Below are 27,116 nucleotides of genomic sequence, written 5' to 3'. Positions count from 1 at the left end.
TCTCTTCCACTGGATGGAGAGAGGAGGCACCATCTTCCCAGGAGAAATACAAATGTTGTGGAGCTCTGGTCAGGTCTTGCTTCCTCTCTGGCAAAAGAAGCCATTGGGAGGAGTTCTGGCAGACTCCGTTTTTTGAAATTGTAAGCCCCCTAGATCCAACCTGATCTCACCCTTGAACCAAAACGCCACATGTAAAAGGAAATCCTCCCAGCACCAGTCTTCCCTTCCTCCTCTTTCCTTTTGTGGATCCCACTAGATCAGTGGGGCTGAGTGGGAAATCCTGGAAGATCCCCCTTCCCTCCCCTTGAGCCTCCGGGGCTTTCTGAGTCTGAGGCTTCCATAGAGAAGGAGCAAGTCCCAGGGCCAAGACACGCTCTACTCCAGGCCTGCCTCTGGAAAGAGGTTCACGACTCCCCAGCCCTCCACCCAGGGCAAGAAACCCACCTGGCTGCAACACTCCGCAGCCTCCTCCAATTAAAGGGCCTCCGGGGCTGGGACCGCTGGCTTTCTTGGCTGGAGCTGAGGAGAACAGTTGTCTAAAACATGTGGAAATCACGGTCGCGGAAGAGGCTACTGTCCAGGATCGGATGCTGGGCAAGAGTGAGACAGCTCCAGCTTCCTCCTCAGGTCTAGATGGGAAGCCTCTCCAACCGCTGCTGATGACCAGATGTGAAGCATATCCATCCCGCCTGATGTCCAGATATGAGGCATGTCCTAATATCCAGATGTGAGATATCTCCAACCCCTCCTAAAGTCCAGATGTGAGACAGCTCCAATCCCCTCCTGATATTCTGACGTGAGACATCTCCAACCTCTCCTAATGTCCAGATATGAAGCATCTCCATCCCCCTCCTAAAGTCCAGATGTGAGAAATCTCCATCCCCTCCCAATTTCTCTCTCTCTCTCTCTCTCTCTTGCATTAGGACCCAGGGCTCCCTGCTTTCTCCGGCGCCCACTGCGCCTGCGCTGTGTGTCGGGTGTCCGGAGTCAGGGCTGGCGGGAGAGGGCTGAGGAGGAGCGCGGGAGGAAGGCAGGCAGGCAGGAGGGCGGCGTCGGGGAGTCCTCTGGCACCCAGCCTTCAGCACCACCTGCGGGGGGAGGCGGGAGAAGGAAGCAGAGAGAGAGAGGAGGAGAGAGAAGGAGAGAGAAGGAGAAGAAAGGGTCTGTCTTGCTCTTCCCCATCCCCTCCGCACCCTAACCAGCCCAGCCCACCTGAGGCTTTGGTCGGAGCCAGCACATCTCCTGGCATCGCCTGGCCCCGGAGCAAGCCAGCCAGCAAGCAAGAGAAAGGGAGGAAGGAAGGAAGGAAGGAAGGAAGGAAGGAAGGAAGGATAATAAAAGACCCCCTTCCCCAGCCCCCTTTGTAAGGGCTCTCCTCCTGGTCTCTGCTGGAGGGCATCCCCAGCCCCAGCCCCAGCCCCAGCCGCAGCGCAGGGAAGCCTCGCCTTGGAAGCACGGCTGGAGCGCTGTCCATTTCAGCACCACGCTCTCTGGGGGCTGGGAAGGGAGCCGCTTGGGCAAGGGCGCCTTCAACGCTGTTGCTGCTGTTGCTGCTGCCAAGGGCGATCGGCCCCAACTAGGAGGGAGCCCCCCAAGGCCCCCAGAAGGAGGAAGGCTCCGATCGGGCGGGTTCCTCGGCTCTTTTGTCTGAAGCAGAGACCCAGCCTGTCTCCAGGAGCACCATGCGACAGCCTTTCCCTTCTTGGATGCTTCATCCTGCCTTTTTGTCCTCCCCGACGCTCCTTTAGGTGACTTCAATGTCGTGTACTTGTTGATTTATTTTTCATTTTCATTTTCTTTTTCTTTTTTTTGCCCCCAAGGGTGAAAAACCAACTGAATCTTTGGGTCTCCTTCACGCTGAGCCCACCATCTCTGCTGCCTCTTGCCTCGAGGACGAAAGTACAGGACGATTCTTGTTTTCTTGAAACCCTCATCTTTGAGAGATTGGGTCTGGTGGCTGCAGCTGGGCATCTGGTTTCTTCTCTTCTTCCCCCTACCCATCCTAAGTGTGTGTGTGTGTGTGTTGTGCGGTGGGGTGTGATATTGTGTTTGTTCACCTGGCTCCCTCAGATATTTTCTTGAAGGCACCTACCACCATCAATTGATCCTCCTTGGTAGGTCAGCTGTCTTTGTGTGCCACTAGATGGGCCACTAATGGCCATGTTTCACCAAGGAAGCAAGCTCCCTCTCTCGCCACTCAGAACAACCTAACCAACCAACCAACCCTTCCTTTACAAGTCTCTGTTGTTGGAAGACGTGTCTTAGCAGTATAGTCTCTCCTCCCTTTCTCCTTTTCTTTGTGAGCTTTTGAATCCTCTTTTTAAATTATACTCATAAAAGAGTATAGTCATATTGTAATTTCCCAACACAGAAACTCTATCTCCTACCATTAACTTTCATTGATGTGTTGGCTTTTGCTTCTCAGGAGTGGCTAAGGACATTGGTTGTTGTCCTTGAAGGTGGGTGCCCCCTGGATAACTTATCAAGGGGGTCATTGGTTGCAGGCGCCCCTTGATGTGCTTGCTGTGTGCTGTGCTTGCTTGGATGAGTCCACGACATGCCTATTAAGAGGCGAAATGGGCCAGGGCGATGAAAGCGATCGCATTGTGATCAATGTGGGAGGGACTAGGCATCAGACTTACCGCAGCACCTTGCGCACTTTGCCCGGCACTCGTCTGGCCTGGATCGCTGAGCCAGATGCCCACAGTCACTTTGACTATGACCCTCGTACCGACGAGTTCTTCTTTGACCGGCACCCTGGTGTCTTTGCCCATATTCTGAACTACTACCGCACAGGTAAGCTGCATTGCCCAGCTGATGTGTGCGGACCGCTCTATGAAGAGGAGCTGGCCTTCTGGGGCATCGATGAAACCGACGTGGAGCCCTGTTGTTGGATGACCTACCGGCAGCACCGTGATGCTGAAGAGGCCCTTGACAGTTTTGGCGGGGCCCCTCTGGATAGCAGTGCAGATGATGGAGATGCAGATGGCACTGGAGACTCAGGGGATGGTGAGGAGGAGCTGGAGATGACTAAACGCCTGGCACTCAGTGACTCCCCGGATGGAAGGCCTGGGGGTTTCTGGAAGAGATGGCAACCCCGTATCTGGGCACTCTTTGAGGACCCCTATTCCTCCAGATATGCAAGGGTAAGCCATATGCACTCAAAACTCAGAATGCCTTGTTTCTACACACTTTAGGAAAGGTTTTAATTCAGTGGTCCTTACAAGCCCCAGTGTATAGTTCTAGACCTGGACACTCATCACATAACTTTTGCTTAAGAGAAGACAGAGAAGTGCATTCCATCTAAAATAGGCAACCCATGAGTGCCTGTAGACCAGCACTTTGAGGCGAGGGCAAAACCAAGGGCACAACATTCCCTTTCCTATTAAAAGAAGAAGGAACCAAGTACTCAATCCATTCCCAGTAGATATTTTTCAACATTCACATGTTCTGTTGTCCAGATTCTTTGCTAGCTTCCCTATCCTTCATTCTAAACAAGGTGAAAAGGTACTCCTTGCTACAGCCATCTGACTAAAGACTTATACATTGGGTTGCTGCTGAGTGGTTTCATTATTACTTTAGTAGCTGGTATTTTCTTTCATCTGATTTCCAAACTGTATGGCAGACAACAATGCTTCAGGTTTAGTTTTCACTATAGGGACTGTATTTTTCTTAGATGTGTATCAAGTCATGCTTACAAGGTGTATGATAGTATAGAGCTGGGATTTGTTCTTCCCTCACCATGGAAGCAACTGGAAGGAACAGAAAATGAATTCTGTGCTCAGAATGTCATGGGAAATGTGGTCAAAACAGATCTCACAAAATTGGTGTTTGTTTCTGTGAGGAGAGACACTTTTGTGATAATCTAGGGACAGATTCCGCTCTCTCTGATGTCACCAGCAAAGTACATACTGACGTCAGTGGGAGGTTGGATGACTCTCATGCAGCTGCTGTTTTGAGACATTGTGGGAAATGGAGAGAATGGATGGATGGATGGATGAAGGGGAAAATATTTCACTATTATGTGGTTTTAGTGTGTGTGTGTGTGTGTGTGTGTGTGTGTGTGTGCATATTATTGTAGAACAACACAAAACTCAGCCATCTTTCTTTCTATGTAACCATTCATTTACCTATGAATCAATCCAATCAATTTTCTCCATGATCTTCAGTCATTATATTATGTGTAGAGATGTTTCTGTTATTGTTTTTCTTCCAATATCATGTGCATTTTACATGTATGTGTGTGATCAGTTGACTGGCTGATATTTCCTATGTAAGTAGAAAAGAATTTGAAAGTGAAAAGACATTTGATGGACAGTTGTATGGTGGTACATGCACAAATTTAATAGGATCTGAATGAACAACGGAAAAAACTGCCAGGTGCCTAAAACAAGTGTAGCTACTTACTGGACATATCAGCAATGTCTTAGCAAGACAATTGTTGCCAGGTTGGCAAATGAATGAATGAGATGTACTGCCTGGAACAGAGCCCTAAAATGCTTTCTATACATACTCTTTCAGGTGACTTTGCTTTCTTTGTAGTCTCTACTGAGATTTCCCACTGAATTAGCAACATGGAAGTTGTGAGTCTTTAAATAGTGTGGAGCAAAAAGGATTAATTAAATATTTACTACAAGATGAAAGGACAGTGTTCTGGAGCAGCAATGTTTAGATCCCAGTGATTTTGCCAGGGGAACAAGAAACTATAGGGGGAAAGCTGGAAAGGATTATCCCCCCCCCCAGCAGATCTGCTGATTCTCTCTAATAAGCAGCAGCAACAAAATTGAACACATACTGAAGAATCTCCCCTCCATCCCCTCACATGAATTGACTTATATGTAGACTTGAAGCAGATATCCCACTTAGAAGTGTCTTGTGCAATGGTCCTCAGTCAAAACAGAATACATCTGAAGCTCAGTGCTAAAGTGCACGGTTTGCATGCAGAAGGTTGAATCTATGGTATCTCCCATTTAAATGATTACAGGTCACAGGGTTTTGAATGGCATCCTGTTGAGCCACTGCTAATTAAGAAGAGATTGTTGAGCTAGATGTACCAATGGCTTGTGAATAGTTTTGCTGAACCATATGGCCATACATCAGCCCTAAACAGCACTTGTTGTGTGTAATATGTATGTTTAGTGAAACATACCTGAAATGGTCTTTATATTGACTCCTAATAGAAGATATCATTTGTTCTTTTCTAATTGGCACATTTTGCTCTTCATAACACAATGGGATTTTTTATCCTCATTTTGCATTTGTGCAATATGTGTGCCTTTAGACTGCTTCGGCCATTATCCATTCCAAAAGATACTGTCTATTGCATCATTCTCATTAACTGGTGGCATTATATACAGGTTCTATTAAGTGTCCATTAGGGGTAATACATTGTCTTAGTTCCTATGCCACCCTTTAAGGATACATCAGCAGACACTTGACAGCACATAATACAAAGACTAATAGATCTGTACATAAAGGAGCACTTGTGTATCTCCTGTGACAATTTAACGTGAGATATCACAAAGACCTCCAAGGATCTTGGTAGCCATAGTGAAATAACAATCCATAGGCCCATTAACACATACTGGTTTTGTAAAGATATATGAACAATGCCATGATTGTTTCTGTACAGTTCCTAAATATTTGCATTATATGAAGGCTGGCATTCACAAAGGACTTCATATTTACCTGCCACGTAGTACATAGATTGAATGGCTACAGGTGAATCTCCTGTCAACAAAGCCTTTGATGAGTCCAAAACATTTCAAAACACCTGCAATGAAGGATCTTTTCTCTCATCACATCTCAATTTTCCTTATACCATGAAGTTGTCCATCAAACTTCCAAGTATTTATTTGATATTGAATGAAATACATTTTTAAAATCCTGTGCAAAAATATGAACACTTTATTGCATGACCTTCTTGTATAATGTTAGTTCCATATATGCAGACATCAGTATGTGTTGGGAACTGTTTACAGAACAAATTGAACAAAGCAGACATACTTGTGCTGAGAAAGTATCCCTAAATATATTGTGCTGGACTATATTGTTACAGATAAAATGTGTGAATGGAATTTAATTTCAAAGTTTAAAATGTAAGAGGAACATATTTTAAATGAAATACTGTTTGATGCAATAGTTTGTACACCATATAGCCTACAATTTAGGAAAATAAGCCTTTTTAGTAATCTAAAGGGTAAAAGAAAATCCTGTGATTGAGGGCAATTATCCTGTCTACTAATGGTGAACCCAGAGAGCAAATTCACTGAAATTGGGACCATTTGTAGCTAAAATTACATCATACATGAGAGGCAGTCATCAGTAGTTTCAGGGAATTTCTAGGATTAGTAGAAATTAAACATTGAAGGAGAACAAAAATTAAATGATGGGGGTCAGGCAGCCTAATGAGCACTGAGTTGACCAACGGGCATGGAATTCTGGATGCTGTTGCATGTATGATGGTGGAGGAGCAAAAATATGAATGAAGCAGAATGTCACAGAGCTGTGTTGTAGCCACCAGTTGTACTAAAAATGAAATCAAGAAGACTGTGATTTGAAAATATCAGAAGTGGGAGTATCATCTAGTTCGCTACCTCTCAAATTTCTTTTCTCAACCATTCTTCATTGGACTTGATTTCCAAATCTGTACCATCTTAGTCACATTATTTTCCCTAATATTCCCCCTCCTAGTATCAGCGGCATGCCTGGTTGTCAGTGGGAGTGCTGAATATCTATAATAACGCAGGCTATCATGAACCATAAATTTGACAATGCCGTTATAGAATTATAGACTGGTGTGAAATTCAAGTCTCTCATACTGAATTTATCACACAACAGGAGACTCCACTGATTTTATTGTAGAATCAAAATTACTGAATTCCTGGTCCTGAATTATTTTTATAGAGCAGAGTTAAAACAATTGGCGCTCCCAGAGTGAGGCTGGCCTATCTATTGCAGATATGAGAAATATATGCATGGAAGATGATACCATACTACTAGCAGAAAACAGCAAAGACTTGGAGAGTTTACTAAAGAAAGTCAAGGAAGAAAGTGCAAAGGCAGGTTTATGATTGAACTTAAAGAAAGCAAAAATAATGACCACCAATGATTTATTATTATTATTATTATTATTATTATTATTATTATCCTTTACTTATGAAGCGCTGTAAATTTACACAGCACTGTACACGCAATCTTTTTAGTTAGACGGTTCCCTGCCCTCGGGCTTCACTTCAAAGTAGACAATGAAGACACTGAAATATTTCAAGATTTTTAGTACTTTGGCTCAGTCATTAATTAGAATGGAGACTGCAGTCAAGAAATCAGAAGGAGACTGGTATTTGAAAGGACAGCAATGAAGTAACCAGACAAGATCCTCAAATGTAAAGATATATAATTGAATACCAAAGTCAAGATTGTTGATGCCATCACATTTCCAATTTCTATGTATGGTTGTGAAAGCAGTGAAGAAAGCTGATAGAATGAGAATAAACTCATTTGAAATGTGGTGCTGAGGGAGAGTTCTATGGATACCACAGACTGCCAAAAAAGACAAAGAAATGGATCCTCGAGTAAATCAAGCTTGTGCTCTTCCGAAAAGCCAAGATAACTAAACTGAGATTATTATACTTTGGCCATATCGTGAGACGACATGACTCACTAAAAAAGACAATAATACTCCATAAGGTAGAAAACAGTAGGAGAAGAGGAAGACCGCATTCCAGATGAATGGATGGATAGACAGTCAAGGAAGCCATAGCTCTGAGTCTGAGCTGCTGATGAAAGGTTAACTTGGAGGTCTCTTATTTGTGGAGTTTCCATAAGTCAAAGTCACCTTGATGTCAGGTAACAGCAACAATGCATGGAAGAGCATTCTAATAACTTACCAGCAGCCTACTTTGGAGAGACAGCTTTTCTAATCTTTGTAAGCCAGACAAAACTAGATAATTTACATTTCTAGACTACAGCTCCCATAATTCTTCAGCCTAAAGAGCCAGTGGCCTTTCTGCTGGTTCCATTCTGAGACTTCACACCAGTAATGTTACTAGGCTGGCAACCTATCACCGTCTCTCGCTTTGTGAAAGTAGTCACTTGGGAAAATAGATTAGTTACATATCTTCATATTTTCACTCCCTGGATCAAGTGACAAAGATGTTACAATAATTGAGATTTGGTGAACAGAAAAGAATGATAGCCAGAAATTTTTATATAAATGGACTATAAATGAACAATTGTTGAAAATAAATAGGAGCCAGTATTCTGATCTTCAAAATTATCTCACCTAATAGTAAACACTTGTAATTCCTATTAATATCAAATAAACTTAAAACATAACAGTTATTTCTGAGTAAGCAAGGCCAATTAGAACAGTTGTCTTGAATTCCATAAGTTCCATCTTCCAAAGCCTTTAGATCAGCCTCCCCCCTGAATGGGAGGTGGTAGAAAAGTGATGGCTGGTTTCACTAGATTTACTTGCATTGTTTAGCATTATTGCTTATTTTATTTTAAGATGCCTGTGAAGGAAATTGGATAGTGTGAAGTATCCTGTGGGTGTAAGGAGATTTAAACTGACAGATCATAGGGCAGGAATATTTGAATCTTTAGTAGCAAATACTTGAAAAACACAATGGCAAAATACCTGTGGAATTTTCAGTGAATGTTTCAAATGAAGACCCTTTAGATAAGCCAAAGCAATGTTATTTCTTCACATATCAGTCTTTGTACTGTATCATGAGGCTGCAAATAGAAGTGATAACTCCTTGGAAACCAAGCTCTTTACACTCAGTGTCAAGGTTATGGCTGAACTGCAGCCTAAATAATGACAGTTTGTAGTCCAATGGCCTGTTCAGCTGTGAATAAAAGCTCTAGGACACAGCTCATCTTTCTATGCCCCAACAGTAGGAACTGTCCAAGGTGCTGAACCTGTTTTGAGACTAAAGTTCAGCATCTTGGAAAGTTCCAAAATGCTCCCATGTAATCCCAAATGGCTCTCGTAAAATCCAATATAGAGTCACCAAACCTGAAGGAAGAGAGACCCAGCAGCCACCTTTACTTCTTTGGAAGAATCTTATAGATTATTGGTCTGTGAATGCACACTTTTCAGTGGTTACTCACCTTTAGAAGGCAGATCGACATGTGTGTTGAAACTTGATCTCTCTGTAGAACTGTCTTCTTCAATTTGATGCCCTCTAGCTATGTTCAACAATGTTGACAGTGAAAAATAATAACTAGTCCTACAGTCAGAAGGGCAGTAGGTTGGAGAAGGCTGCAAAAGACATAGACAGTGACATACATGGCATTTGCTACACTATTTCTTGTACTTCAGCTTTTAAAGATATGTTCCTACTTGACATCTGTGGTATTACCTTTTTTGTTTTGTTTGTTGTTGTTGTTGTTGTTTGTTACATACATTGTACAGAATAATATTCTGGTATTCTTGCTTCATTTGCATGGGTAACTAAAACTCCCAGTGATTTTCTAAATTATTATATGGGAGCATATTTTATTTTGTAAAAGGATGCCTTATATCAACTTACAGATAATTTATTTTAAATTTTGTTTACAAAAATCAACAGTGCTGCTAACAGGAGGGATAATTCAATAACCTTGCTCTTACAAGGTTTAGAATTAATGCTGATTTAAGTAACTGATTCTGGTTTGCTGACTTCAGGGTAGCTGTGATTTCACACCAGGAATTCCACACACAAAGGGCAGGGAGGAGGAAAGAGGCAAAGTAGTGGATAAATGACAAAAGAGTGTGGATCTCTACACCATAATAACCTGGCCATTCATTTCAAATTACCTATGTTTATACTACAATACCACAGTCACATTTGTGGGTCTGACCTTGAACATTATTTACAAACATCAACTATCACAATATAGAAGCTCACTTTCTGAGATGTTTCACAATGCCCATTAGAGCACAATAAGATGTCAGTTACAAGTGTCTACACTGACTTCAAGTACATTATTGAAGGTGTTTGTTTTTAATGCCTAATGCTCTATATTGGGGGTAGTATCATATGGCTCTCCAGATGTTGTAAGATTGCCACTTCCAGCATCCCCCACCATTGTCTATATTCGCTAGAGCCAATGGGAGTAAGGAGATTGGGAGGAACACACCCCTGCTCTGTCTGCTGAGACCACAATTTTTACTGTATCACAATGTAATGCAGAGCTAAACAGGAATGATACTGCCTACATTTGCTAAATATGAATGGTCCAGCTATTTCATCTGGAGATCTGAGTGACTCTGAACTGTTCATATATTTTTCATTGAGCAGCTTGCAAAAGTGCACGTCTCATGCTTTGATCTTCACAGACCACATAATGGTGGTTGAAGTGGCATTCATGAAGTTCACCTAAGAGAGTTCCCAAAATTCAGAAACCTAGCCCATAATGGGGAGGTATTCATCCACTTCAAATGTCAACACACAAGTAAATCCCACTAATTCAGTTAGTCTAATTCTATCTGTATCCAACAGTAGGATTCAGGCCATAGAAAGCAATTAGGATGAGGGTGAGGTAAAATGACACATAACAGGGATGGTTTGTATAGCATCCAGGAATTAGTGCTTTTATTCAATGATATATATTTTAATGGCTTATATGCCGTAAATTCAAGTATTTTTCTGTGATGTGTTTTCTTCTTGTTGGCAGAACATGACGGCACAGATTGATCTTTAGTGGGGGGTGATGGTGATTATTACTGTTGTTGTTATTCCTTTTATTATTTATTTATTTATTTATTTATTTATTTATTATTGTTAATAAGACGGTTCCCTGCCCTCAGGCTTATAATCTAATAGACACGACACAAAAGGAGAAGGGCATGGTGGTGGGGAAGGGGATGAAGTCCAGGCATCCCTCTGATGCCTGGACCAAGGCAGATGGAGTAGAAGGGGGGCTCTTCTTCTTCAGGCTATCCCTGGTGGAGCTGGATATTTATACAAATATAAATAATATTTGTATATTATTTATGTAAATAATAAATATAATTATTTATATCTTGCTTTTATTCTTAGAATTGGAATTCAATGTGGATTTCAAATTCAGCAGAATACAGTTGGCCCTTCTTATACACGGATTTTTTATACACGGATTCAAGCATCCACAGTTTGAAAATGTCCCAAAAAAGTATAAATTTACCTTGATTTTTCATTTTTTATAAGGGACACCATTTTGCTTTGTCATTATATTTAATGGGACTTGAGCATACATGGATTTTGTTATACACGGGGGATCTTGGAACCAAACCGCAGCGTATAACAAGGGTCCACTGTACAATATCAATAAAAGTATATGAAAGATTATAATTTAACTGTAATTGAACAGTCAATAACATTAAAAGGTTATCAAACATATACTGAAATAATTAAAGGCAGTTAAAAATTAATATAAAACCCAGTCAATTCTGGAAGCCTATCAGAATGATAAAAAAAAATTGAAAAGCAACAAAGAATGAACTATTCTAGCCTCCCTAGGAATTGCAGAGCCTGGGGGCAACCACCAAAAAGGCCCCTTATTGCCTTCCAACCAGATAGGACTGTGAGTATGGGGACACCAAGGAAGGGATCCTACTGAAGACCTTGGAGCCCAGGCAGACTTGTTTAGGTCCATCAGGTAACATGGTGGTTGAATGTAGAAAGGATAGAGGTTGTTATGTAGTACTCCATAGTGCTCCTGCTGCCCTTAGATAAATGTAGAGTTGTCATGGAATTGTATGTTGCATAATAATCTGTTGTTGTTTTCTGCCTTGACATATGGGGGGAGGTGCTGGATAAGAAATAATAATAATAATAATAATAATAATAATAATAATAATAATACCCTGACCAACTCAATCCATAGTTCAATAAATGTTGTTGTTGTGTGTTTAAGAATAGGCTAAGTATAATTTAGCAAAAGAACAGAGTGGTTTGAAGATCTAAATGCATATATAAATCTACAATCTTAAGTAGTGTGTGTAGGATCTGATTATACTATTTTAAATTATATCTGTTATTAACTAGTACCAATCATTATTAGGTCCTACTAATAGCACCTCTTAATTGTTTTCATTCTGGCTCCCCACACAGTTAATCAGTCTGCATTGCTTACATTGTAAACCATTTCTGCAAATGTACAACATCCATTCACTTAAAGAGGATTTCCTTCCATGGCAAAGGATCAGTAATTTCACTGTTGGCATTCCTACTACTATCAGAGATCATTCAGAGGACAGCCTATTCAGTTTGGCCCAGGAGATCTGATATCTCTGTCCACTTTTCACATTGTGTCTGACCTTTGGCAAGTCCCTTTGTCTCAGTTTCTTCTCTTCTTGTTGTTTTATTTTATAAATATACAAATAATCATGGCTTACTTCATAAGATAGAATCTACACATTAAAATTTTAGATCCCTTCTAAGGTGTTTTAAATATGCAGTTGAAATTATAAGAGAATGTGATAAAGATGTGTCTGCATATAGAGGGACATCCATTAGGGAGTTATGATGGGCTGCAGTTTCTTGCATATTTAGCTTACATTTTCTCAGAGCTTCAGAGTAACTAGTTTAAAGAAGCTAGTTTTAACTAGTTATTAGGGAAAGGGACATTGTAAGGTGCTACAAATAACTAGTTACTTTAAATTAGTTTCTTTCTCTAATAATCAAGGCATTACATTATGAGTATAAGTTAATAGGGGATAAGCTTTTTCATTCTTTTTCATATGCAACTCACTAACTTTTTTTGTAATTTTTATACTTACAGGGGTATAGCCTCACTGAATAGTAGAGAAAAAATAATGCATGGTTTAAAAGCTGAGCTTCATGCTTCTGCCTCATGCACTATGATGGGTGTTGAGTTGATGACAAGATGAATGGGGGATTTCTACCAGAGGCCAGCAGCTGATAAGTGTTTGGAAAATTCAGGTATTTACATCAGACATCCAAATTCATGAGCTACTTTGAAAAATTGGAAAGAAAAGAGTTGCATTACAAAATTTGCAACTGCAAGGATCATGGCAACTTACTACTTTTGTTGTTGTTCTTTGTTGTTAACTGCCATCAAGTTGATCCCGACTCATGAAAATCCTGTGGATGAGACATCCCCAGGACTCCCTTCCACTGCTCTGCTTAGGTCCTGCAAATTCATGTCTGTGCGCTCCTTAGTAGAGCCCATCTCATCTAGCATGCAGTCTTCCTCTCTTTCTAGATCCCTCCACCTTTCCTAGCATTATTGTTTTTTCCAGTGAGTCATTGCTTCTCATGATGTGACCAAGGCATGACAACCTCAGCTTTATCATCTTGGCTTCCAGGAAGATTTCAGTCTTGATCTGGACCTATTTGTTTGTCTTTTTGGCTGTCCATGGCATCCTCAGCACTCTTCTCCAGCAAATGAGTTGATTTTCCTCCTACCTGCTTTCCTCACTGTTCAGTTCTTGCAATCATACATGTGCTCAATTGTGTATCTTTACATTTTAGGATCTTTTCTAATTCTTTCATAGCTGCCAGCCTCATTCCTAGTTTTCTTCCTATTTCCTGACTGCAGTCCTCATTTTGATCAGTGTTTGACTCAAGTTATGGGAACTCTTTTACTATTTCAATTTCTTCAATGTCTAGGTTGTATCTGTGTAAATCTTCTGTGGTCATTATTTTTGTTTTCTTTATGTTAAACAGTAAGCTTGCATTTGCACTTTCTTCTTTGATCTTTCTTAGTAGTAGTTCCAGGTACACAGTATTTTCTGCTAGTACTATGATGTTGTACACATATCTCAGATTGTTGATATTCCTTCCTCCTATCTTCACTGCTGCTTCTTCTGTGTCCAAGTTTGCTCTTCGTATGATATTTTCTGTATAAAGTTTGAACAGATAGGATAATAAGATGCAACTTTGCCTGTCCCCTTTGCCAATTGAGAACCATTCTGTTTCTCTATGTTGTGTTCTGATTGTAGCCTCTTGTCCTAAGTACAGATTTCTCATCAGAACTATCAGATGTGGTGGCAGTCCCATGTCTTTAAGGCCATTCCATAGCTTTTCATGACCCATGCAGTTGAAGGCTAAAACACATGCTGATCTTCTTTTGGAATTCTTTGGTGCGCTCCATTAGCGATCGTATGTTTGCAGAGGTGCCCCCAGTACCTCTTCCTTTTCTGAACCCTGGTTATACCTCTGAGAGCTCTCTCTTTCTTTCCATGTTTGGTTGGAGTCTGTGGAGGATTTTGAGCATAATTTTATTTGCATGGGAAATTAATCCTATGGTTCTAAAGTCTTTTACAGGCTCCCAACTATAACTGTGAATAATTACTTTTTAAAAAAAGGAAAAAAAGAAAAAGAAGAACCTTTCATGCTGTGGGTAAGACAGACTCCAACCAGTTACATTTTTATATGTGTATGTCTAAAATGTGCACAACTATAAAATTTAACAAGTGATTGTGACAAACTTGTTTACTTAAACAGCTATTCTCATTCGGAAGCCATGAATGACTGCAATACCCTGCACATTGAGGTATGCTTTTGTATAATGTGCGAAATGGCACTTAAGCTGAAAGCTAGCATGATATATATATATATATATATATATGATGCTTTTAGAAACAATATAACATTTCTCACGTTTAAATAGGAGGAACTCAGGACAGTGCAAAAGAACAGAACGATAGCTGTTCTTTATATTCTCTAACATGTTAGGGTCAGATCTAAAAGCTCAGGAAACAATTTATAAGCAGGGCCTCTGTTTGAGACCCTGGAGAGACACTGACAGTCAAAGTAGACAATACAGGGTTGGATGAGTAGGTAGTCTGGTTTTGAATTTAGCTGCTTCACAAAATTTACATTAGTCTGTAAAGGTGAGCTTTTTCCATGTCTTACTCAAGGGCACCTTCTTGTGTGTAACAGAAGGAAAAAGATCCTAAAGTGAAGCCAAGGTTTTAGGTTACTTTCAGCAGTTCTTTAACAGGGTAAAATCAACACTTAACCCAAATCTGCATTGAAGAAAAATACACATCATTCTTTGACTCCTGGCACATAAAAGGAGCAGGAACTTCCCCATACATCAATACAAAGTTGTGAAGCATGTGATAGGTATAATTTTGCAAGATGATGCTACGTTTGTTTAAGCACAATGTGAGAGAAAATGCCTTCTTATGCACTACGAGGGAAACATCCCATTCTAACTTTCAGCCCTGGACTTAGTAAAAAAGCAGAACACAATAAAACACCAACAGATAAGAAGATTTACATATTTATATTTAAAACCAATTGCTGGACATCCAGCAATGGATGCAAGCTGCAGGAAAAGAGATTCCACCTCAACATTAGGAGGAACTTCCTGGCAGTAAGGGCTGTTTGACAGTGGAACACACTTCCTAGGAGTGTAGTGGAGTCTCCCTCCTTGGAGGTCTTCAAACGGAGGCTGGATGGCCATCTGTCGGGGATGCTTTGATCTGGATTTCCTGCATGGCAGGGGGTTGGACTGGATGGCCCTTGCGGTCTCTTCCAACTCTATAATTCTATGATTCTATGATTCTATGTTGCACCTTGTCTTTGTAAGTGAAATTACATTTGTGTAAATTAGAAGTGGGCAGTTTTTATAACATGCATATCCAGTAGAGGGCTACTATTATGATACTACTGTATATACTTATGTATAAGTTTAGAAATTTTGGTAAAAAAAATTGACCCCAAAAAACTGAGTCGATTTATCCACAGGTCAAATTATGTACTGTACTTTAACTCTTATTTTTAAAGGAACCATCCTCTGGTAAAAGACAATTTGTCCTGGAAGCACTGACCCTCTTGTCTGTCATCCATCCAGTATTTAGGGTGAACCCAAACAGTAGTGCCTGCTGGAATTTTGTAAGTTCTTTGGCATGGTTTTCCTTTGCTTCATCCTTTAGATCCTTTGTTATATGCCCCTAGGTTTTGCCTTGACATAATCATGGGTCATATCAAAATCCATAATTTATTCATATTTCACTAACAACCTGCATATGTCACTAACAGGGTGCCAGCCACAGACTCCCTTAACTACACATATTCCCTAGCCCAACAAAACTGCATACAAATCACACACAAAAATGCCTCCCACATCTCAGCATGCAAAATGGGGAGGATTAAATATTCTCTTAAATTGCCATCAGACCCTTCCCTTCTCCCTGCTGTCCAACTGATCAGCACAGGAGCTTCTCAACAGGTAAGTAGCAGGCACTTGTTTACCTGCTGTGGCACTACGTACTGCTTGCTCAGGTCTGCATTTTTTTAGTTTTGGGATCTTTGCTTTGAGAAACAGCAATGGAGCTCAACTAATGGCAGAGGTTTCCTCATTTTTTTCTCAGACTGTATGTCTCTTCAAACTTTCCTCCCTCTGCATATATTTATCATTTCCCCTCTAAATAGTTAGACATCAAATTGATTTGGCATAAATACTTGCTAACTGGTAAATCTTTTCCCCCATTGCCACTACCTACCTACCATGTAATTTTAAAAAGGAATAGACATCTTTACCAGCCTAAGATTAGAATGAAAATTAATTGCTTTGTTTCTTACATGGATAGCACTGGGAAGCAAGCAATAAACACTCAGAATAAGAGTGTGTTTTGCTTTCTTCTTGTTTTATAGCAAAAGAGCCCATTCCTACTGCGTCTTGAGGTCTGCTGCCAATATTATCAGTTATGCTAGGGAGAGAAAAAATGTATAGCTGGGCCTAAAACTATTTATTTATTTATTTATTTAGCGCTGTAGATTTGCATAGCACTGTACATAAAACAATAAATATAAAAGAGTAAACCTGCCTATGGCTTACAATCTAAAACAGATGTTTTCTAGATATCCAGTGGTAGCTGTTGGCTTACAAGTAAGTGGGCTGGTGAATTCACTCTTTGTATGTGGGGCTTGGTTTGAGCATAGGAGTAGAACCCTGGGAATCAAAATTTGATTTCCCCCACTCAGTTATGGACACCTACTGGGTGACCTTGGGCAAGTCACATGCTCTCAGCCCCAGGAAACACCATGATAGTTCACTTTAGGGTCACCATAAGTTGGAAACAAAGTGGATGCGCACAACAACTAATTATTGCTGCCTAAGGTTTGTTGTTGTTATGTGACTTCAGGTTGTTTCTGACTTATGGCAACCCTTAGACAAACCTATTAGGGGGGTTTCTTTACAAAATTTGTTCAGAGGAGGTTTGCCATTGTCTTCTGAATCCTATTCACCAAATGGACCCAGTACCTTAGGAAGCTCCTTTGAAGATTAAGACCTGGAATTGATTCACCACCCCACTGACCTGCAACCCACCCCAGACACCAAAGGTCTCTATGCATTTTTCTGACAATTCAGAGTAAAAAATAAAACTGTCATATCACATTTTTCAGAGTTAAAGCTAACCTTTAAAATGTCCTATATATTTGGTGAGGAGATATATCAGTAGTTTCCAATCTTGTAGATGGCAAGGGGGAAAAGTTAGACAACTGTTACATTTATATAGAGATCTACCTTTGAAAACAGTTTGGAACTAAGAAATGTTTTAAACATTTCCAGGATAATTTATAAAACTCATGAAACAAACACATGCCTGAACAAGAAGGTCCTCATCATATGGTACAGAGCAGTCAAAAATCATATCCTCCAACTGTCCCAATTTGGCAGAGACAGTCCCAATTAATTGTCTGTTGTCCCACTTTTTCACCTGCTTTCAAAATGTCCCATTTTCTCTCACCCCCTCACACTTTTCTCCTTTTGTACTCAGCTTATTTCACTTTCTACGAACTCTGGCCCTTATACCAGTGATGGTGAACCTTTTACAAACCGAGTGCCCAAACTGCAACCCAGAGCCCACTTATTTATTGCAAAGTGCCATGTCCCTCTGGCTTTCTAGTAAGAAATTCTGGCAAACTCTGTGCTAGGGCGACAGCATGCGTGCCCACAGAGAGGGCTCTGAGTGCCACCTCTGGCACCCGTGCCATAGGTTCACCATCACTGCCCTATACAGACCAGCCCCAAAGGCCTGCCTGTGGGTGGAGTCAGGGTACAGCGTCCTAACAACACATGCCCTGACTCTGCCCCCAGGGTGCCATGATGCCATGCGCAGCTCCAGACAGCGTGTGGGATCATGACACACCTCCAGTGCTGCATCCAGATGACGCAGCACTAAAGGGGTGCCATACAGTCATGCCACCATGGCTATGGTGCCATTTGGAGGGCACAAAAAGGTGCTGCTTTTTTCAGCTCCTTTTTGCACTGTCCAAAGGCCAGATTGGGGCCGTGGCATGAGGTTGCCACAGCCCCAATCCAACCAGGAAAGGAGCTGTGTCCTGCCGCCCCTTAGGAGCAGCCTGCATAGCTCAAAGTACAAAAGTAGTTTGCAGGGGGAAGAGGAGAGATGGGGTTGGAATATTGCCCTTCCTGGTAGGCTCAGATGAAAGCAAACTATCTTAGCCTCTCATGACTTGTGTGTTCTATCTCAATAATTTTTGCCATCTTGACTACATGCCGATTTTGACTGGCTTCATGAGTCCTAGTTTTCATCGGTGAAATGTTGAAGGGTATGAAACGATGGTGGAAAGCTAGCTTTTCAACACAAGCAACCCAAAGTGATAATCTGCAGCCACTAATAAGGCTGTTTCTCTTACCCTCCATCAGCAGTGGGATACAAAGAAAGGCCTCTTCATCAGAAGTAAATAGACTAGTATGGGAGAAAGCCATTCCTAAATTTTCCAGGACCTTTAGTTACTTAGGGTTCTAAGGATTACTTGAAATTGTGCCTTGAAATAAATTAGTAACCAGCACAGAGTTTGCAGGACCAGTGTGATCTGAAAGCAAGCAATTGCCAACCTTTCCACTGCTGTATTTGGAACCAAATGTATTTTCTCCAAATGTAGCCCATAAAGAGTACATCGCAGTAATCACAGTTTGAAATAACTAATGCATGGAATACTGTGGTCCATCTTACTTTGTCAGGAAGAGTCACTTGTGGTTTATCAAACTAAGCTGGCAAAGACATGTAAGAACAATTATAACATAAGCTCAGGAAACCCTTTTCGAACATTGCCCACTGGTCTAAAATGCTATGAATGACAGGTAAATGGCAATATTCACCAATATTCTGAACAAAGGATACTGAGATAAGCTCTTTAGAAGCAGGCATTCTTATACTGAACTGCTCTCAAAAACAAGTTGCTGTTAGTTGTTGTTATATCCACTTATATCCTGCCTTTTTTTAATACTGTGTCCTAAACCAGATTACAAAAGTTAAGACATGTTTAAACCAGTTACAGAAAGAGACCTGAAACCATATAAAAATCATTACTGTAATACAACTAGTTAGTCTCCACATAGAGTCACTTTAAAAAAAAACACATGTTCAGAGAATTTCTAACCACACCATGTTTGAGTGCTGCATTTGATCAAGAACTGGGAACTGTTTAAAAAAAATTATAGGTTCCAAAATTGCAAAGTTGTACTGAATGCAAATAATGATTTTCCTAACAAATATTTCATTTATGTTAAAATGAATCACTCACAAACAGGACTGGGCCTTTCCTTTAGATGTTATTTTAAGTTAATACTTTAAATAAACATGAATAAATCATGCCAGTAATACAGTAGCCATTTTGAAAGCTCACAATTGCCTTCTCAGTTTCTGTCCATTGAAAATAAGGTGAAGGCACTACTACAAGACTGAGCTGGTTTCTTTTTTTGAATAATACATAAGTGGGCAATTCAGTAAAATGCAGAACATTGGATGTGTATATTGGATGATGGACAGATGGATAGATGGATATCGTTTTAAAATCAAACAGAACCAATGAATTGTTTTAAATATGCAAAAAGAGAGATAAATTCTCAAATCTGAAATATTGCCACTATTAGGATGGTTTTATAATCTTTTTCTCTGCCCATCCCCAGTATGCTAGAAGCTCAGTTCTACAAATTGCCTCAATTTGCTTACCAAATTATTTCTACATATTGTTTGTTTTTGTCTTGTTTTTACCCTTCCTCTGGGTAACTTTATGTCAATACAGTATAATCTTAGGCAAACCTTTCCCTTGATTACTTGAACATTTTGAATGACCCCTTGCAACAGTCAGGCATGTTTGGGGAGTTTTACTCCATCAAGGGAACTGATGACTTCACTAGCATAGACCAAAAAACAAAAGAGACAGGATCAGACTGCAGCAGATTCTCATTTCCTTCAGCTATGATTTATGCATAGCAGTCCAGTTCAAATTAATCATGCTATAAAATTATGAATAAATCCATGCTCCAAGGTTTCTACAGTAATTGCTTATGATGAAAGCCTTTAATAATAGTAAGTTAAAATTGCATAGTAATGGCTCTTTGTAAAAAATATGCAATAAATCTCTGGTTTCAGTTAGCTTCATAAAAGGCATTGGTAATGTTACTGCAGACATTCTTAAAGTGCCCAGACCTCACCAGCATTCTATAGCATAATCATTTTGATATTTAGCATAATGATATCTATTAATGTGGCATGTTAGATTTGCCTTGATAAATGGTAGGCCCAAAATGAGTGTGGTTTTGTTATCATAACCAACTATTTTGAACTTCTTTTTTACTTGAGAAACAGGTTCGTGTCATTCATGGATTCTTGTGTTCACTTTAAAGCTGAAACGGAAGCCATTTTGCCAAAGCTAAAATCTGCAGGAACACAAGAATACTTGCATGATTTAAAAGGGCATTTGGTCTGTGCACAGGGCTGGAAAATACAATTAAATTATTTTAATCTCAAGCTCAAGTCTGCTTATTCAGAAAAGTGAGATTCAACTGTGATCTGATAACCAGCTCCTTCATTCATAACTGGCAGCAGAGAAAACAGAAAAATTAACTCTGTTAACATATGAATGGGGTCTTCGCTTTAAGAATGTGAAACTTCCTGGATCATATAAAAGTCTATCTATCCTAGCATTTACATAGTTGCCAACTAGATGGTTGAGAGAATTCCACAAGCAGGACATGAAAATAATAGCATTCTGATATTTTTGCTCCCCACCATACCTCCTCTGACACTAGAGGTAATATATAGCCATTATCTCTGTCTATAGCTTTTTCCACCTTGAACCCCTGTATAAAACCATAGAATTTTTTAAACCATAGAAGAGAAGTTGGTGGCACAGCAACAGTCACACTCAGCATCTTCTACTGACCGAAATATTCTTTTTCTTTGGAATTTCATAATTCTTAAATATTTTTCTTCAAACTTGAAAATATTTGTACAGCCACAGAAGCTGATGGTCATCATTCATGCCCATAATTTTGTCAAGGCCATTGTGGAAAAGATGTTGGAATATTTTTGAAATGAACCCACTGCAGAAAATCCAACTATCTTGCTTGAATTCAAACAATTAACCTACCTTGGAGATGTACTGTATTATTATTTGCCACACCCCAATTCTTTTCTCTTACATCCAGGAGAGTTCATTATTTAATATATAACATGTTTATTAAATCAATCTATCTTACTTATACAGTCGCCCTTCTGTTTTTGTGAGGGATCTGTGCCAGACTCCCTTCCTGTGAAAATGGAAATCCACCAATATTCCAGCCCCACTAACTTGAATGGCAATGCGCCCCTGCTGGCACCCACGGACATGCGCCCCACAGGCACGCACCCCATTTTATGTCCCTCCATTTGCCCCTCACACATAATCACGCATAATCAACATCATGAAGATTTGTTCTGGAACCTCCATGCTCACTATGGCTCTAAATACTAGATTCTGAAGACAAATGACAGAGAAAATTGATGCTTGGAAACATTGTTTTGTTGGACTACAGCTTCCAAGATACCCCAGCCAACATGGGAGTTGTCACCTTAAAAGGTAGATTTTCCATGTTCTACAGATTGTTGTCTGCATATCTTACAAGCTTCCGATAAGCCTTTGTTGAAATGATGCTGTATGCAGTGGCACCAGCAGGACTGAACATTAAAACAAATGTCCAGGATCCCCCAACCATAAAAAACAGCAAGAGAGCTCTCCAGCTTAACAAGACTAGTTTATAACACTCAAAGAAACACAATATTCAAAGAAATGCACATACTCGTCAAAGCTGGGAGATAGAAAGTGGCTAAGCCCAGACTCATTAATTATATACTGGTATCAGTGGCTAGATTAGATGGATCCTGGAGGTAATGAAGAAAGGATCTTCCTCTGCTCTTTTAATAAAGATGTCCAACACTTTACATAATAGGAAACCCTGGTGCAAAGCTCCATTGTAATTAAAGTCACACTTCATCTTTTCCCCCCTTTCCAGTTAAGTGAGATAAGATTTTCCTAGTGGACCACTAATTTCATCCAGCTTCAGAGAATGCTCATTATAGTGGCCAACACACTGAAGTTGATAGGACATTCTCCAGAGCATATGTGTACAGGATTGCATAATAAATGAAGCATCTGCTTGTTCTTTGGTAGCAAAAGAGTTGTGCAAATTTTAAGATGGCAACAAATGCATATACTGAACCATGTTGAAGCAGTAAAGATATACTGTGATTGGGCTGATTAGTCTTAGGTGTTTCTCCCTTTGAAAAATCCCCAGGGTTCAAGCAGTTTCATTAAAAGTCCAAATGTAAATTTAAAGCAGTATGGATTACTTGAAATGTAGCCTACATCTTAACAGCAATAAATCAATATCCAGAAGTGACCCAGAACATCTAAAGAAAAAAGTCATTTGTAAGGAGCATTCTATGTTATTTTCTTTGCAAGTTATCAAGTAAAAAGCAAAAAAATTATAATCATAACAACAATCTAGATTCTATTGTTAGTCCCAACTAGAGTGGAGCCAATTAATCAACTGATTTGCATGTTGACTCATCATTCAATAACTGCCTCACTGAGTCGACTCTAACTGGAACCCATCTGCCCTCCACAAAGGAACTCCACTCTTCCCAGAAGGCACCTGGCTCCATCTTTGCCTCTGAGGGAAAAGTAGGTAGGGCCTTCCCATCTGCCCTCCAGAAAGGAACTCCACTTTTCCCAGAAGGCACCTGGCTCCATCTTTGCCTCTGAGGGGAAAGAAGGTAGGGCCATCCCACCTGCCCTCCACAAAGGAACTCTGCTCCCCCCCTCCCAACAGAAGGCACCTGGCTCCCAGAATTCTCCACAGGAAGAAGGACAAGTATCACCTGTGCTGCCTGGAAGAACTTCCTGCTTGCCTCGGACTCTTCCCCAGAAGGCCTGAGCTGGCAATATTATTATTGTTTTTATTATTGTTATTGTTGTTGTTGTTGACTTTTAATTGTAAAGCCCTCAAACTCCTTTACCACCTCAGAAAGAGAGCCAGCTACACCTCTTTCTTTTTCTCTCCTGTCTCTGCCATTGTCACACCTTCTCCTGTTGATCACTGGGTAGTGAATCCCATCCTTCCCATGGCTCCTCCCTCACATTTCTCCTAACCTGATCCCCATTCGGCCTCTCCCTGTCTCCCTGCTTCCCGTCCTCTGTTCCCTCTGGAACTGCCACTCTGCTGCCCCTAAAGCAACAGCAATTCATGACCTCTTTCTCTCTAAATCCTTTAACCTCCTCGCTCTCACCGAAACCTGGCTCCCAGCCCATGATACTGCAACCTCCACTGCCCTTTCTTTTGGTGGTCTCTCCTTCACGCACACAAGCCATCCTGAGGGTCGAGGAGGAGGGGTTGGTATCTTGCTATCTAACTCCTGCCAGTATCAAGTTCTTTCTTTTCCCCCCAGCTATCATTTCTCTTCCTTTGAGTTTCATCCTATTAGACTCTTTTCTCCTCTACAGCTCCGGGTCGCAGTTATCTATCGCCCTCCTGGCTCTGCCACCCAGTTCCTCTCAGACTTTGAATCATGGCTGACATTCTTCCTTTCAGATTCAGTCCCCACTTTGATCCTAGGTGACTTTAATATCCACATTGACGATTCCAATAACCCTACAACATCTTGCTTTAACTCTCTGCTAGCTTCTTTTGGCCTACAACCACACTCCAACTCTTCAACTCATTCTCTTGGTCAGTAATTTGACCTAGTTCTTGTTGCAAACTGCGCCATTTCTGACTACCTGGCATTTGACTTTCCACTATCTGATCATCATTTAATCTCCTTTGCTCTTACTTATACTCCTCATCCTCGTCATACTGTTCAACGCCATTTTCGTGATCTTCAGTCTGTTGACTCTAACCATCTTGGTCTGACCCTGGATTCATCTCTCTCTTCCCTAAATCTCGAGGATTCTGCTGATTCAGCTATGTTTTTATTTAACTCCACTCTCTCCTCGACTCTTGACCATCTTGCCCCTGTCTCTGTATGCACTTCTTCCTCCAAGACTAGACCTCAGCCCTGGCTTTCCCCCATCATTAAGTTTCTCCGGTCCTGCTCTAGAGCGGCCGAACGTCTTTGGAGAAAGTCCAAAGAGTGGGCTGATTTTATCCATTTCAAATTTGTTCTTTCCTCCTTCTCACGCGCCCTCTCTATGGCAAAACAGAATTATTACAAATCATTGATCTCCGCCAATGAGAGGCGCCCGCAGCGTTTGTTCTCCACCTTCAACACTTTGCTTAAACCTCCCTCTCCTCCTGTCTCTTCATCATTCTCTCCTAATGACTTTGCTAATTATTTCATCTCTAAGATTTCCACTATTCGCTCTGAGATAGTCCCCCCCGATTCTTCTTCTGCTCTTAATCTTCTATCGCCCTCGCCTAACAAATTTTCTGTGTTTCCTCCTGCCTCTTTGGATGAACTCTCTACACTTCTGAACTCTTCCAAACCTGCAACCTGTTCTCTTGATCCAATTCCTACTCATCTCCTAATCTCTATAGATCCCTCCTTTCTGCCCTCGCTTCTCCATATCTTCAATCTCTCTCTCTCTACAGGCTCCTTCTCTTCGCACTTCAAACATGCTCTCATTTCCCCAATTCTGGAAAAAAACCTTCTCTTGACCCCTCCTCTTTGTCTAGCTATCGTCCGATTTCTCTTCTTCCCTTTCTTTCTAAGGTTTTGGAACGGGTTGTTTATTCGCACTGTCTTGAGTTTCTTGAAGCCAACTCCATCCTCGATCCCTTTCAGTCTGGTTTCCGCCCAAGGCATTCTACAGAGACAGCTCTCACTAAGATCTCGAATGACCATTTACAGGCCAAGGCTAATGGCCTTTACTCTGTTCTCATCCTTCTCGATTTGTCTGCAGCCTTTGACACCTTTGATCACTTTCTCCTAATTGACATACTCTCTGACCTTGGGTTTTCAGGCTCTGTTCTTGACTGGTTTAGATCTTATTTGTCTGGCAGATCTTTTGCAGTAGTTGCAGGGGGTCAGACTTCTTCTCCTGTTCCCTTATCTGTTGGAGTTCCCCAGGGCTCTATTCTGGGTCCCCTTCTGTTTTCTCTCTACACACTGTCCTTAAGTAAACTCATTAGCTCTTTTGGTTTTTCCTACCATCTGTATGCCGATGACACCCAGCTGTATCTTTCCGCCCCTGACCTTTCTCCAAGGCTTGAACAGCATGTTTCGTCTTGCCTCACAGCTGTCTCGCAGTGGATGCGCCATCAGCGTTTGAAGCTCAACATGTCCAAGACGGAGCTTCTTGTCTTTCCTCTTAAGCCCACCCTTGAACTCTCCTTTTCTGTCTCTGTGGACAGCATTTCTATTCAACCAATCCAGCAAGCCCACAGTCTTGGTTTTATCTTTGACTCTTCTCTGTCGTGTATCCCTCAGATCCAGACCACAGCCAAGGCTTGTAGATTCTTTTTGTACAATATTGCCAAAATCCGACCATATCTCTCCGCCTCTACTGCCAAGATCCTGGTCCATGCCCTAGTGATCTCACGACTGGATTACTGTAACGTCCTCCTGGGTGGGCTTCCTCTTTCTCACCTCCGTCCTTTAATCTCTGTCCAGCATTCAGCTGCACGCATTTCCACCCACCGCTCTGACCACATTTCTCCTGTGTTGGCATCCCTTCACTGGCTCCCCCTCCCTTTCCGCATTCAGTATAAGCTCCTGCTGTCAACATTTAAAGCCCTTCATGGACTGGCCCCTCCTTACTTATTAGGCCTTCTTTCTCCTCACCTTCCCACTCGGGCCCTCCTTTCTGGTAGTCAAGGTCTGCTGTCTCAGCCCAGGATTTCCTCTGCCCCATCCCGGATTCGCCCCTTTTCACTTGCTGCCCCTCACTCCTGGAACCTTCTTCCCCTGTGAGCAAGAGCCATCACTTCTTTAACCATCTTCAAAACGGAGTTGAAAACCATCCTGTTCAGAGAAGCCTTCCCAGGCATTGCATAATTGTCGCTTACTATTTGATGTTCTTTTGGTGCCTGTTTATCAAACCATTTCCTGTATTGCAATGTACTGTATATGTATTATCCTATTTGAGAGTATGTATTTTCCCTGGAAGAAGATTAACCATCCATTATGAAGCCAAGCCCTCTCTCCAGTCCATCTGCCTTGGTCCAGGCCTTGGAGGTAGAGAGGAACTGCTGGACCTCTTGCCCTTTCCCTCCACCACTCCCTTCTCCTTCTGTGTCATGTCTTTTTAGATTGTAAGCCCGAGGGCAGGGAACCGTGTAACTAAAAAGATTGTATGTGCAGCGCTGTATAAATTTACAGCGCTTCATAAATAAAGGTTAATAATAATAATAATAATAATAATAATAATAATAATAGTAATAATGGAACTAACCAACAGGAGGCCAGCCGATACCTCTGCTTCCATTTAAATGGTCCTTCAAGAATATTACTGTTGTGTACCTTTAAGTCACTGCCAATTTAGGGCAACCCTAAGGTGACTCTATCACAAGGGGTTCTTTGCAATATTTGTTCAGAGGGGATTTGCATTTGCCTTCCTCTGAGCCTGAGAGTGTGGTTGGTTTCCATAGCTGAGCATGGTTCCAAAACCTGGTCTCCAGGGTGGTAGTCCAATGCTCAAACCACTATACTGCACTGGATCTCTTCTCAAGAACACAAATATGCATATCCATGCTGAGAAGCCTAAGCCACAGTGATCCATGGATAGATGAGCATCCCATCCTCTCTTCCTTCATGTCATATGTTCAGGGCACTAGTACAAGTCATTCAGTTGCAAAATTTGCCAGTTTCCCACTAACAGTGATGCAGCTATTGCTGGATCATCATGTTTCAAGATTTAACTAATCTTTGTGTTGTT

At 41.1% G+C, this 27,116-nt stretch overlaps 1 protein-coding gene across 4 annotated transcripts in view; it reads left to right on the top strand.

Moving 5' to 3' along the window:
* Positions 1–945: 945 nt before the first annotated feature.
* The window catches only part of KCNC1 (potassium voltage-gated channel subfamily C member 1), a 186,283-nt gene continuing 160,112 nt past the window's right edge, over positions 946–27,116 (top strand). For all 4 annotated transcript variants that reach the window (XM_042446004.1, XM_042446003.1, XM_042446002.1 and 1 more), the window contains exon 1: positions 946–3,146. In XM_042446004.1, coding sequence (XP_042301938.1) covers positions 2,577–3,146 — 570 coding nt within the window. In that variant the 5' untranslated portion in view covers positions 946–2,576. The remainder of the gene's footprint in view (positions 3,147–27,116) is intronic.

The sequence above is a fragment of the Sceloporus undulatus genome, chromosome 1 (genome assembly GCF_019175285.1).
Source record: "Sceloporus undulatus isolate JIND9_A2432 ecotype Alabama chromosome 1, SceUnd_v1.1, whole genome shotgun sequence".
NCBI classification, from domain to species: Eukaryota; Metazoa; Chordata; class Lepidosauria; order Squamata; family Phrynosomatidae; genus Sceloporus; species Sceloporus undulatus.
This window is presented reverse-complemented; position numbering and strand designations above follow the sequence as displayed.